The following is a 13,709-nucleotide window of genomic DNA, read 5'->3' as shown; positions in this document are numbered from 1 at the left end:
GCCAAACGCAAAAGGACAACAGCTGTCTGATTTCATCTATCCCAGGCCCTAGCATAGCCGGACTCCCAGGGACGGGACGCGAGAAGGTGGGTGCCAGGGCGGGGGCCGGAGTGGAAGCTGGTGCATCACAGGGACGAAGTGTCAACCTGGGAAGATTAAAATGTCCGGGAGATGGAAGGTGGCGGTGGGTGTGCAGCAGTGAAAAGATTTGGCGCCACTGAGTCGGGCACTTAAAACGACTATGATGGCAAACTTTATGTCATGCACAATTTCGAAACTGAAGTTAGGGGGGAAAAAAAGCAGCAGGGAAAGTTCTAGGAGAGCTTTGTTGGAATCAATGCTCGCAGCCTGAGTTCATGTGCACCCGTGAATACGGGACATCAGAAATGTCTGAAGACTGAGCCCGGTAGGGTGGCACTCACCTGTGAACCCAGCTACTGAGGAGGCTGAGGTGGGAGGATCATAAGTTCCAGACCAATCTTGGCAATTTAGCAAAAGTGTCTCAGAACAAAAGATCCAAAAGGGCTGGTGATGTAGCCCAGGGGTAGAGCACACCTGGGTTCAATCCCCAAAGAAAGAAAAGAAACGTCCAGAGCTGTTCAACACGGTGGTCGGAGGCCCAGGCAGACCTAGTGTCTGGGCTCTAGAAACGGGTGGGAGGCCCACAAGACCACTCCCGGAGAGCACAGAGGAGCAGAAGGCCTGGTGAGCTCTCCAAGGCCTGGGCAGACTTCCAGCCTGGGAGTGGCAGGTCACCTGCCTGGATGCTGGCCTCTGATGCTGTCATGCGCCACAGCCGGGGGATGAAGCCACTTCACACACATCCTCTGAGGAAGGAAGAGGAGGAAACAGCAGGCCCACGAGAAGCCGACATTTCTGAAAGCCTAGCAGCCCCCTCCTCCCTGGGTGCAGAGGACCGGTCACTTCGCCCAGACCTGCAGGCCGGGGGTGGTGACAGCCTGACGGGCACAAAAATTTAGCTGACGTTGATAAGTGCTTAGATTGGATAATGTGTCAGGTCTCATTTGTATCAATCCTCCCTTTCTGGGATGACTCTCTGATGCTCAGCAAGATGGAGAAGGGTCAAGAAGAGAGAATTAGCTGGCGGAAAACACCAGGACGGGAAGGAAGACTGACAAGGAAGGGCGGAGGAGAGGGGGCTGGACGCGACAGAAGGCCACACAGCCAGCTCTGGGGCTGGGGACCCTGCAGCCTCACTGATCTGGCGCCCTCCCTGAGGCTGCTGTGGACTCTGTGGACGCTCCTGGCCAGACACAGAGGACAGTCATTCAGTCCTGGCTGTGTGCATCTCCAGCACCTTGGACAGCGCCCAGCACATAGCAAGTGCTCAGTAAATCCAGGCCGCCTGTGTCCTCCGGCTCCACATCCATGGGTCCCACCACACACAGGTGGGAAATATTTGAGGGGGAAAAATGTGTCTGTATGGAACATGAGCAGATCTTCCTGTCATCGCTCCCCAAACAATACAGCGTGACGGCGACTAGACAGCGTTCACACTGTATCAGGCATCATGAGAAATCTAGAGATGACTTAAAATGCACAGGAGGATGTGTGTGACTTATAGGCAGCATCACACCATTTTATATAAGACACTTGGCATCCTGGAGCCAGGCCCCACAGACACCGAGGGACAGCTGTATGTCGAGTGAGTTCACAAAAGGAACTTTGGTGGCACTGGATGGAAGGGAGGCAGGGCTGGCAGCTATTGAGGGAGGACAGACACCCGCTGTGTTAGAGGCTGTGCTGATCCTATTTTCCCCTCTTGATGGCCCTGTGTCCTTGTCCCTTTCACAGGTGAGGAAACTGAGCCCTGAGGCAGCAAGGGGCAGAGCTGAGGTGTAACCCGGGTCTGGTTGGCAAGGAACAGGGTGTCCTTTCTGCTGTGAGGGAAGGGACGGGGGGACATGAGGAGGGAGCAAGGAGCAGCCGGGAGCCGTGCAGGAAATGACACAGCACAGAAGCCAGCTGAAGAGGGCTGGTGGGGAGCAGGGCAGGTGGAGCAGTGGCCAGGGAGGGGAAGTCCAGAGCCTCCTGACCTTTGCGCCCGTCCCTCTGGAAGTCCACGTGGCACCACTCGCCGTCGTTGACCTTGCGGCTAGATGCCCGAAGCTTGATGCCCCCTGAGCCCATGTCCAGCAGCAGATAGAGGTAGCCATCCAACAGCTCCATAGCAAAGTAGTCAGCCCGCTGGGCAGAGCTGTGGCCGCCTGCCCCGGCCCCGGGCCGCCGGCCCTGGCTGAAGAGAAGCAGCCCGTTGGGCTCAGTGGTGCGGAAGTCCAGAGAGATGGAGCCAGTGCGCTTGGCACTCCAGCGGGGCAGTGCCACAAAGGCTTCAGGACTCTCGAAGGTCACAGGGTCCAGGGCGGCCACATCCTCGCAGCGGAATGACAGGTCCCCCTGCAGCTTCATCTTGGGGTCCCCTTCCTTGGCCAGGCGGGACAGCTCCAGCTTGAAGTCATTGTTCTTATAGACCACCTGCAGGGAGGGCCGGAGGGATGAAGATGCAAAAGTAGCTTAGGGCCTGGCCGCTCCTGCCCAGCACAGGGGACCCCAGCACCCCGCCCCGGAGCACTTGGCTTGGGCCTCTGTTCTAGAACTCCAAACACAGGCTGTGCACAAGCCCTCCCTTGCCCCGTTTCCCTCCTCTGCCTCAGCACTGACTGGAGGCTTACCCGGGGCCTCCCGAGGGCCCGTGGACCACAGCTCACAATCGTGAACGGCAGCAATGGCTGCCCCCAGCTGGCCGCCACCCCCTAACTGACAAAGCTTTTCACTAACACTCATCTGCTCCTCACTACCACCTTAGGAAGCATGTGGACACAGGCAACTGGGCTTCAGACTTGGCCAAGGTCGCAGAGCTAGAGAGCGGAAGATAGGAGACTTCAACACAGCCTCCAACCGGCACAGCCAAGCCTCTGCGGTCCTCTAGAGGCTGGGGACAGGGGGCAGCTGGGGGGCTCCCCAAGGCACCAGAACACGAGAGGGGAGACGCCTGGGGTTTGAAGAGAGGCTATGTCAGAGGCCCCAGGCAGCTGGCCAGGCCAATTCCTGGCCACACAATTCCTGGCCGACCCCAGCCCTGCCTGGACCTACTCACGTCCTTGAGGCAGCCCATGAAGTTGTTGCTGACGGGCGAGCCCGGCAGGTCAGCCGTGTTGGGGCTGCCCCCAATGTAGAAGAAGTCATCGGAGCCCAGCATGGTGTAGTCCTCCTGCGTGTAGCCTGTGGTGGTCAGGATCCCGTCCACCGAGATGGTCACCTGCCCAGCCCAGGGAGGGGAGAGACAGGAGACAACTGGCATCAACTCCCTGGGAAGAGCTGAGGGCTGGGCAAGGGAGGGGCCAGGGGGCGGCGGGGGAGGGGGACCCCCATTTTTATGTCTGCTTGTCTCGGAGGAGGAACAGCGGGGGAGGAGAGGGAAGGGGAGGAGAGGCAGCACAAGATTTGATGGTCCAGGTGGGCCGGGCCTGCCCTGCTGCCCTGCGGGCCCAGCTCAGCAGGCAGAGCCGGAGGGAGGTGGAGAGCCCATGAGGGAGCCAGGAGCAGCTCCTGGAAGGTGCTCAGGACGGGAGAGGGGACTCCAGGACAGGGCCCCCCTGCAGGGAGTGGGGGGAGACAAAGGGCACCCCGGCATTCTCCTCGCCACAGTGCGTATGTCCAGACACACGCGTGGCTTCAGAGCTTCCTTCAGAAAGGAGGCAGAGAACAGTGAGGCTCATGGGTCCGGAGGCCAAGACTCACCTGCAGCCCTCCCCCCGGGTGCCAAGGTCCTTCAGTCCTGGCCCCAGTGGGAGACACAGCAGAGGGAACCACGGCTCGCACAAGCCTGGGGAGTCCTGGGACTGGGGTGCACAACACCCTTTGGGGCTGACTGGGGCCCCTGCCACCCAAGTTCCCAGGGTTCCCACTTCTCAGGGCGCTTTACATGTTGTGCACCCCGATATTTGGGTCACTTTCTTTCCTCCAAAGGAAAGGGCAGCCCTGTACCTATTCCTCACCCCACTTCATCTTCGAGTCTCCTGACTTCCCTGATGCCCTTGTCACTCCACCCCTAGGGAGCAGAGCAGGACAGGGCTGACCCAGGGTGGGGAACCAGCAAGAAAGCAAGATGGCAGGGGGGCACTTGGTGTTCCAAGGAGGCAATTGGCACTGGCCCGGGGAAGGCAGCTGTGACCTTCAGAGGAGGGCCAAGTACAGACGTCCCATCCCCAGGCAAATGCGCCTGGGCCCTGCAGTCACAGGAGCAGCCGGCAAGGGCTCGGAGATGCCCAGCAGGTGTGGGAAGGAGCCGAGGGCTGCAGGGCCATGAGGCCTTCTCTGGGAAGACCACCAGGAGGGCTCTGGGACAGAGGCAGCCCCTGGGAAGGCCATAGGGGAGCTGCTCACAGGCCACAGCTCACCCGTTTTCTGCACCCCAAATGTGCTTCAGAATCCCCTTTCCAGGCAAAGTCTGCAGATTGAGGCCTTCCAGTCACATTGTGATGTCCCCAATGACACCAGTCCATACGCACGTGCCACCAGCCACCTTCCAGCACCTGGTCTTCAGGTTCCTTTGTCTCAGTTGGGGGTAGGGGTAGGAACTCCTTCGGGACAGGGAAGGACTGGGGCAGGGGGAGTCCCCCATCCTCCCCAGGACCCTGGAGTCCCCCTCACGCTGGCCTGAAGCCTCCAGGTGGGTGAGTGGGGCCGAGCAGGGCAAGGGCTGAAGAGGGCCCTGCCGGAACCATCAAACCTTGTGCAGGTGTGGGAGCTAGGCCGGTCAGGGACAAGGCGAAGGTGTCTTTGTGAAAGGGGGCAGTCTGAAAGCTCGAGTCTGGTTTTGAGGGGAGGGCTGGTCATTATCAGCTATTTCCTCTTCCCTCCACCTCGCCCTGAGGCTGGGAAGGGGGTTGGGTCTGGGTAGAAAAGGGAAGGGTCAAAGTATTAGTCACAGAAACATGCAAACAGGTTAGACTGGGGGGAAGGGGCTGGGGACCGGGAAGAGGGGTGGGATGAAGGGCGGGCACATGGCGGGAGGGCAAGACAGGGAAAGGGCCTCTCTGGGGCAAATCCGGCTCCACCCTGCCTGGCCACCTCCACTGCTCCTGACGCTGGACAGAGACCTGGAAGTGGGCCACTGGGGTTCCTGAGACTCCCACAGGGGAAGCACCTGCCTGACATGCCCCTATAACCCCACTAACCCCAGCACAGCCCAGGGGACGAAGCACATGGTCACTAGCAGACACATCCTGTTCTCCACCTAATAGACCTAACACCCTGGGAGCCTGTGACTTTGGTGACAGTACCTCCCGTTCCGGCCAGTGTGCTCGTCTGTGCGCCCCTGGTTCTGCTCAGCTGGTGGGGGTGGGGGGCTCTCCTGGCTCCAAAGCCCTCAGGAAATCTGCTCTCCAGGCCCCCAGGCCCCGGCTGGGCCCGCCCTCCCTGGCCTCAGGAGCCAAGGCACCCCTATCCTGCAGGCTCTCGCCCCACTCCATCTGCCAAGGTCAAGGCTGCCCTCTGAGTTAGAAGAGCCTGACCTGGAGCCAGGTGGAGAGGCCCACGAACACCCTCTGGCTTCCCCAACCAAGGAGCAACCTTACCTGGCCCCTATGGGGAAAGGGCCACCTGATCACCCTGTTACGGCCCAGGGGCGGGGAGGGGAGCAGAGGCCAAGGAACAAGGAGGTGCACTGAGGAAGGGGGTCAGCCGGGGAGAGGGAGTCGGCCGTGGGGAAGAGGAAGCCGAGGGTGGAGGGAATGGAGGGAGGTCTCTGGGGAAGACAGGGAGGGAGATGGCTGGGATTAGTAAAACCCAACTGTTCCCTCAGACAAATCAAAGTCCAGACACAAAAATGGCAGGCTCGTTAGTAAAAGCAGGAAACGGGAATAATTCCCCGGTCCCCCTCCGCCCCCAGGGTCTCGATGCCCCTGCCCCCCAACCCCCCCACACAGCTTCTGGAAGGGTGGGGCCAGCAGGGGAGGAAGGGGTGCCGTGCGACACAGACAGCCTGCAGCCGGGACCCATGCAGGTTAGAGGAGCAGGAGGGGGCCAGGCCTGGCAGGACAGGCCAGAGAAGGGCGGCCGCAGGTGAGCAGGCATGCAGGGCAGGGGAGATCAGGGAGCAGAGATGGAGGCGAGAGAGCCATCGGGGTGCGGGAAGGAGAAGCTTCCTTCCACCGAGGGAGAGAGAGGAGCAACCACTAGGACAGACACTTGCGGGCCGAGAAAGAAAAGAGGACGTCGACCTGAGCCTCCTCACCAGCTGGCCACCCATTCGCACTGCTGCCCATTCACCACCGATCACCAGTCCCAGACACACCCGCACGCACGCTACTTGCCACCGAAGGCCACAGGAGGCCTTCGCTGTCCGGACTGTAGCTAGGACCCCAAGACGCACCAGCCCAGGGGGTTCAAAGGAGGCCAAGGGATGAGCCAGCGCATGGGTCCTGGAAGAGGGCAGGGTCACAGAAGCAGAGGAGCCCCCAGCCCAGGCCCTCTGCGCTCCCAGGATCTTTGCACACCCCACTTAGTTACGTTGGGTAGGAAGGAAAACTGGGTCCTGGCCATCAATATCCCCACGTGGGGGGTACCCCATACCCACTGTGCCCCAGGAAGAAAGACTGAGGAAGAAGGGAAACTGCCATTATCTAGAGCCTTTCCCAGTTGCCTGCCATGGTCACAGAGTCACTAACGGCCCTACTCTGGGGAGAATGGGACAAGGACAGGACACTCTCTGGGGAGAGTGGACCACCGAACGGGCCTCTCTGATGCCCCTCGACAGCAAATGCGAAGTTGCGTCGATGGGCTGTATCATCTCCTGAGAGGGTTCACAGCTGTCAGACTCTCAAGGGACCCTGAGCCCAAGGTGGTTAAGAACAACTGGTCAACAAAAAAGTCCCTGGCATCCCTCTTAGGATGGAGTGAGTGGGGGTGTGAGACAGGGAGAAGGAGGGGATGCCGAGCTAAGTGAGCGCCACAGCCCTGCTAAGCGTTTAGTTTGGCCACCTGTTTGGGGTGACGGGAGAGACTAAGGACAGAGGCAGCTGGAGAGATGCACCCAAGACATAAACTTAGCCAGCGCATCACAGCCCTGAGATCATAGCGCACCTGAGGTCTGGATTCTACAAAGCCTGGGAGCAGAGGGGAAAAGGTCAGGTCAGAGCCCCAACATAGCCTGTAGCCCGCACCATCTTCCAGAACCATCTCATCTTACGTCTCTGACCCCCTGTCTTCCAGGCTTGCTCTGAGCATCCGCTGAGACCAAGGGGAAAGGGTTGACGGCATGGGCCCCGGTGAGCTGCTTCCCTGGGCCCCAGATTCCTCATCAGCAAACGGGAACAATCCCTACCTCCCACCTGGAATCCAGACATTCATCAAGTCTAACCAATACGCAAAATGCGAGAGTGACCGAAAGATCCCAGTGCGCAAAGAACTAAAAGCCGGGGGCCTGGCCATCCTCAGCCAAACCTGGCTTGTAGGTGGGCCTTTTCTGCCTCCCCACTCTGCCCCCCAAGAAGTGGTGCCAAGTAACAAAAGCCCATGTAAGCAGGTTAGTGAAAATAGCTACGGAACTCCACGAAACCCCTTCCGAGGGGATGGGAGCCGCTGCACCCCATCTCTGCTGGCACCTTGCTCTCTGCCTCCAGCCACTGTCCTTAGGGCCAGCTTGTGAGGCCACCCGAGGCAACGGGCTCTGTTTGTCAATCAGCGCTGCCCACAAAGGGAAGTGTGGACTTTGGAGACTCAGAATTCAGCAGGGGTTTTCCTTGCAGCCTGACACCTGGCAGGGCTGCTGACTTCTTAACCAACCCAACCAAGTCATTCATCTCCCCTCCCCCGCCCCGCCCCATTCCTGGAGCATTCTGAGGTTTCTTGCAGTTATTTTGGGACTGTTTCCTAACGAGGGAGAGATGGTAATAGGATGTCGTGTCTGGCGGGGCAGAGATGCTGTATTCTCCAGGGGCTGCTATAGGGAGGGAATCACTTCTTCACACATCCCTGCTCTGGAAACACTGAGCTGATCAGCTAACGCTTTACAAAGCTTAATAAGACTACGATTCCCTTTGTAGAGTACATGGGCTTTCCCGCCTCTGCCCTGCTTGATCCTCACACTGACCCCATGAACTCAATGCAATGCTCATGTGCGATCATCCCATTTGACAGATGAGGAAACTGAGCTTTTGGAGTTTCAGCCCAAGTGGTCAATTTTCACCAAATTGAGCCTAGACAAAGGTTTGCTGGGTCCTATTCTAGGATGGTATTCCCCAGGTGCTTAGAGCGGATCACATGGATTAACAACGCCTCCCTCTGTCCCCAAAGCCACAGGTTGGTTATCCAGTGAAGCTCTACATAGAAAGTTTCAAATGGCCAGGTAAAGGCCGAGCCCAAGCAGGGAGCCCAAGCAGGGAACCCAAGCTAACTCCTAGAAGCAGCAGCTGGAGGAACAGAGAGAGGGCCATCGCTGGCCCTGCCACACAGCTCCATCTGAACCCTGGGACACCTGGGAGTAGCCACACTGAGGTCTTTGATGAGGGGACCTGGGGGTGGTGGGTGTGGGGCGCTAGCCTATGTGGGCGTGGGAAAACCCAAACCTACAGAAGCGTCAGGAAAGGCCAGAGGCGGCCTTAGAGGTGGTACCTCCCAGGGAGGCAGGATGGGACCCCAGCCCTGACGCCTCCCTCTTCCAGCCAGTCAGCCACTCAGACCTGGGAGGCTGGGCAGCCAGGCAGCTGGCCCCAAGCAGTGCCGGCCCCTCGGGAGCAGACACGTCCATCTGCAGGGTCCCCAGCCTGGTGCTCAATCACTCTGCATTATTAATAGGCGATGACTAACCGGCCGCATGGCACAGCCGAAACTGGGCAGACATGAGGGAATCCCAGGGGATCACGCACCGCCCCACGCGGCCTGCGGGCACGCGCTGAGAGGCAGGCAGGCAAGAAGCACGCGGCCATCCCTGCCCACCGTGGCACCCACACGGAAGGGCCAGTCCCCACGCCCGCCCCACAAGGCACCCCCTCCAAGGCCCTGGGCCGCAGCCCCCCGGCTCACACCGCGCTTACACACGCAGACACCGGCAATCGCCCAACACAGTGTGCCTCCCACTGACACCCCTAAATGTCACACCAACATTTACACACAGTCACGCCCACACGCCAGCACACACCAGCTGCCTTTACACTCACACCCACACCAGCCCAACCCAAACACGGGAGCTTGGCGAGGGCCAGGACGCCAACACGCCCCCCGCCCCCAGCGGGGCCTCCTCTCGCTGCCCTCACCAGGGAAGGAAGCCAGCCCTGTCACAGGCCATGCAGGAGCGGCAGGGGCACAGAGGGCAGGGGCCGAGGGAGGAAGACAGTGTGGAACACAGTGTTAGTCAGAGCCACGGAGCGTGGGGGACCGGACGCTATCCCTGGTCGGGGGAAAGACCATTCATGCCATGCAACATGGGGGGAGACCAACCAAACCGGGAGCCCTCACGGCTGAGAAGTGAGAGAAGGGATGTCACCTCTTCCCTGGCAGCCAGCCGGGGACAGTTCCAGACCAGTCATCTGAAGGAGGTCTGGACTGGCCCAGGGCGGCGCTGTCTCCCCCAAGGCCTTCCCCTCCCCGCAGGGAGCCTGCCCTGCTGGCTGCCCCTGGAGGCGGCACCCCAGCCCCCCGCTCAGCCTGAGGGGCCCCGTTGGAGCTGACAGTGAGCGGAGCGTAGCATGTCATGGGATGGTGTTTTCCATGGATTTTCAGGAGACCAAGAAAGAAACCAAATCAAAGAGAAAATACAAGGGGTGGGGAAGAACAAAAGAAAGCAACAGAAATAAGCCGCTGGGCATCGGGGCTGGTCTAACCAGAGCCGATGGAGGTGGGGCCCGCCCGGGTCTCCGTGCCAGGAATCTGGATCCCGGAGGGAGGGATGGTAAGGACGGGGCCAGGCCAGATTCCTTGAGGTCCGTTTGTCTTTTGGATTTGAGTTTGGACCAAAAAAAAGATAGAAAAGGGAAGGAGGGAAACTAAAAGGAGGGAGAAGCAAAACCTGCAGGTTGTCCAGGACGCAAAAAAAAAGTAAAAATAAATAAAACAAAATCGGAAGAGCAAAACAACCAAACCAAACAAGGAGAGGCAACAAAAAGTGGGAGAGTCCAACAGTTAAAAAACCCACGGCAAACCAAACGGTAAGACAATTAGAGTGATATCTACCAGATAATGCAGTTTGTTTACCATAGCGTGTCCAATCCCTGCGTGCTTCACCGGAGATGGGGGTCAAAAAAAACAAGGACAACGACAACGGAAGAACAGAACGAAAAGAAGAGGGGAAAAAAAAATGACCAACTGTGAAACTCGAGGAAGGAGGAGAAGTATATATCCACACAGATTTGGTTGTTTGCTCAAACCCTCCCGCCTCAGGTTCAGCAGCTCCAGTTCAAAGAAAATCAAAGGAAAAGGGGAGAAAACACACACAGGGCAACCCCTCTGCCCCCAGCCCACCCCGCGGCTCTGGAGCCCCGCCCGGCCTCCCCGAAGAGCCGTCTGCAGAGAAGGGGGGACAGTTAGAGACCTGGGTTAGTAGAGAAAACGACAAAAGAACTGGACCAAGAAAGCAAAGACTTAGGATGGCCGACATTCCGCAGATGAGACAGAAAGGTTAGTTCGGTTTTTCACTCATACCTGGCCCCACCTGTCCCTGCCCGTCCCTTGGTCCCCTGGGTTATAAGCGTGTTAGTAACACACACAGAGTCGGCAACGGGGTTTTCCAACAGAGGGGGGAGGCAGGGTTAAGAAGCAGGCCCGGTGATGCGGTATTAGTACGTCCCGTGGGCTGGAATGTTAGGGATCAGGGGAGGCGGGAGGGGAGGGTGCGAGGGGGCTGCTGACTCGGTGATGGACGATGGGTTTGTTGGCTGACTGGTCAACCAGATGGTCTTCCAGAGACCTGGCGAAGGAGCGAGCTGGTGCTGTCCAACTGGCTGACCGGTGGCCATGTCGGGTTAATGGGTTAACTGGTTGGTGATGGGCCAGCTGGCTGTCAGGCTGGGAGAAGAGTGGGCAGTGCCCCCGGAGAATCAAAGGGCTGGCAAGAACGAGAGGCAGCTTCATTTGGAGGCCAAAGGAAGCGGTTCCCCAGGAGCACAGGAGGGGACATGGGTGTCTGTGTCTCCTGGGGACGGGGATAGGCGAACAGATCCAAGGAGTCGCTGGGGGAGAGGGGTAGCTTATCCCTCTCTCTCTTATTTTGTCATTGTTATTTTTTTCCTTGCTTTTCTTCCTTGAGAAAGGAAGAGAGTGAGTCGCCATCAGAGCTGAGGAGAGGACGCCTTGCCCTCCGTGGGCTGGCAGAGAACCCCAGCCCAAGCCGCTCCCTCGCCTCCCTCTCCCACCCAGCCCCACTGAGCTTCCCCAGAGCCCACCTTCCTCCCTTCCTGCCCCCAAAGTCCTCCAGGTCTTCAATCACCCTACCCCTTCTCTTAATCTCCTCTGTGCGGCTGACCGCCCCCCACCCCAGAATTAAATGCCTGCCATCACCACCCTGCAAGTCCCCAGAACTGGTAAGGCCATCCCCGCATCCCAGCCTCCTTCCCTGGACACCCTCTGCTTCCCAGAGTCAGCACCAGAAGGTCACTGCCTCACACCCTTAGAAGGGAACAGAGCAGACCACCCACCTCCAAAACCCCTTCCTCCTCCCTGAACTGTAAGCTGGACCTCCTGCTCTGGTCTCTAAAGCCCCCACCCCCGTGTGCTTCTAAGCTCCCTTTCTCTTCCCACTGCCAGGGACTGGGGCATCAACCACCTCAAAGCACCCTGGTCCTCGGTGAGGAGATGGCAAAGAGGCTGAGGCGGGGACGCTGCTGCTTGGTGTCCAGTAAAGCCCGTGGCAGGAGGGAGGAGGTATTCGAGGGACAGATCCATTAGTTAAAGAGTTGTTATAACCAGTGGGCACAGGACTAATTCAGTAAGACAATTAATAAGGGCCTGGTATAATTAAAAATAACAGAATTCGATACTGAGCAGCTAGAGGTGTTGGATAACCAATATTAATTATTACTGATGTGGAAGCAGTTTACATAACACAGAGTGGAACTGCAGGTGTGGGACTGGAGGACAACATCACGTGCAGTGGAGGATTAGCACTGCCGGCTGGTGGGACTGTCATGGAATGAAGAGGCCAGCTAGTCAGAGCAAGGGACAGTTAGTTTCAGGGCAGCTAAGCCCATCGGGCCCAAAAGGGTTGGAGTTGTCTGATATCACTATCAGTTAGACAAGGTGCAGTGGGAAGGGCAAAAACCAAGTACTGGTGGTGCACGCCTGAGATCCCAGTGGCTCCGGAGGCCGAGGCAGGAGGAAGCTGAGAGGGGTTACGTGCACAAATTGCCAAAATCTGGGATGAAGACAATCTCCGTGGAGTGTGAGCAAGAGAAGCTTGAGAGAGAAAAGAGGAACCCACTGCACTCAGAGATAAGGGGAAAACATTTTTCAGAGACAAGAGCAGAACATTTTAATAGTTTTTAGACTTGGGAACATTCAAGAATGACAGGACCACAAGAGGAGCTACAGCCTCCTTTGCATTTTGTACCAATGACTACCACCAGGTCCTCCCTGGGAGGCAGAAAACAAAGTGGCTTCAAAGTCAGACAGACTTCCAATTCCACCATTTCCTCCCAAGACTCGGTTTCCTCATCAGTACAATGGGGATAATATTTCCACTCATGGAATTGTTATACAAACCAGGTGAGATACAAAGGAGGAATGAGACTCTTGAACTTGAGGGTTAGTGAAAAGAGAGGTTCTAGTGTGATCTGAGAAATGCTCTACCAGAGGAAGGAGTCCTGAGAAAATTCAGAAAATCCTCTCAGAGCAGGGATGGGGATAGGCCTTCTTCTGGTCTTGCAGAGCAAATGGGAGTTACATCCAGGAGGACAAGAGGTATGTGAAGTAGTTAGATCTACTCATTTTGGACATGGGTCCTCATGTCCAAGATCTCACCAACCGGCTTTAAGAAGGAAACCAGAGGAATCAGGGAAACAACTAGAAAAACAACTAAACACAATAGTTGCTGGGATTAAGCCCTCAGTGTGCTCAGCATCCAGAAATCGAGATAAGAAATGAACCCACATAAGGACACACGGTCAGAAAGTGACAAGTTCCCCAGGCTCAAAGAACAGAGGGAAGAAGGGAGGCTAGCTGGGGAAGTTTTGCGAAGAAGGTGGCATTTAAGCTGGTCTGAAGGACTTGGGGAAAAGTAAAAGAGCTCCGCTCATGATCAAGGCAGTAGTGAGCCCTTCAGTGCATAAGTCATGCCGGTCCCGTGCTGAATGCTTGAAGGCACTCCTTCAGTCCCGGGAAGACTCCCTGCCACTCTGCCTATGAGGAACTGCAGCTCAGAGGCTGTATTACTTACCTGAAGTCACTCAAACACAAGTGACAGAGCTGGGATTCGAACCCAGTCTGTCAGACTCAAACCCCAGCTCCAGGATTTTGCCGGGCAGGAAGGAGGGCAAATGGGTGGTGTCCTTGGGAGAGCTGTGTGCAGAAAGGGGGAGCTGGGCATGTCAGTGTAGAGGGGCAGGGAGAGGAGCAGAGCTCAGCGAGCACTTAGAAGAGGAGGAGCCCTGAGTTCCAGATGGACTCCATTAGGGGATACACCCTTGGAAAACTATTCTAGGGGGCTCCGTCCTTGGGGATCCCATCATCAGGGGCTCCATCCCTGGGGATTCTAT

General features: G+C 57.6%; 1 protein-coding gene across 1 annotated transcript in view; it reads right to left on the bottom strand.

Moving 5' to 3' along the window:
• Positions 1-13,709, bottom strand: part of NRXN2 (neurexin 2) — a 101,285-nt gene that overhangs the window by 52,467 nt on the left and 35,109 nt on the right. The window contains 3 exon segments of the mRNA XM_079104058.1: positions 2,058-2,496; positions 3,119-3,280; positions 10,216-10,239. Of these exon segments, the coding sequence (XP_078960184.1) occupies positions 2,058-2,496; positions 3,119-3,280; positions 10,216-10,239 (625 nt within the window).

This window comes from Sciurus vulgaris, assembly GCF_902686455.1.
Source record: "Sciurus vulgaris genome assembly, chromosome: 11".
Classification (NCBI taxonomy): domain Eukaryota; kingdom Metazoa; phylum Chordata; class Mammalia; order Rodentia; family Sciuridae; genus Sciurus; species Sciurus vulgaris.
This window is presented reverse-complemented; position numbering and strand designations above follow the sequence as displayed.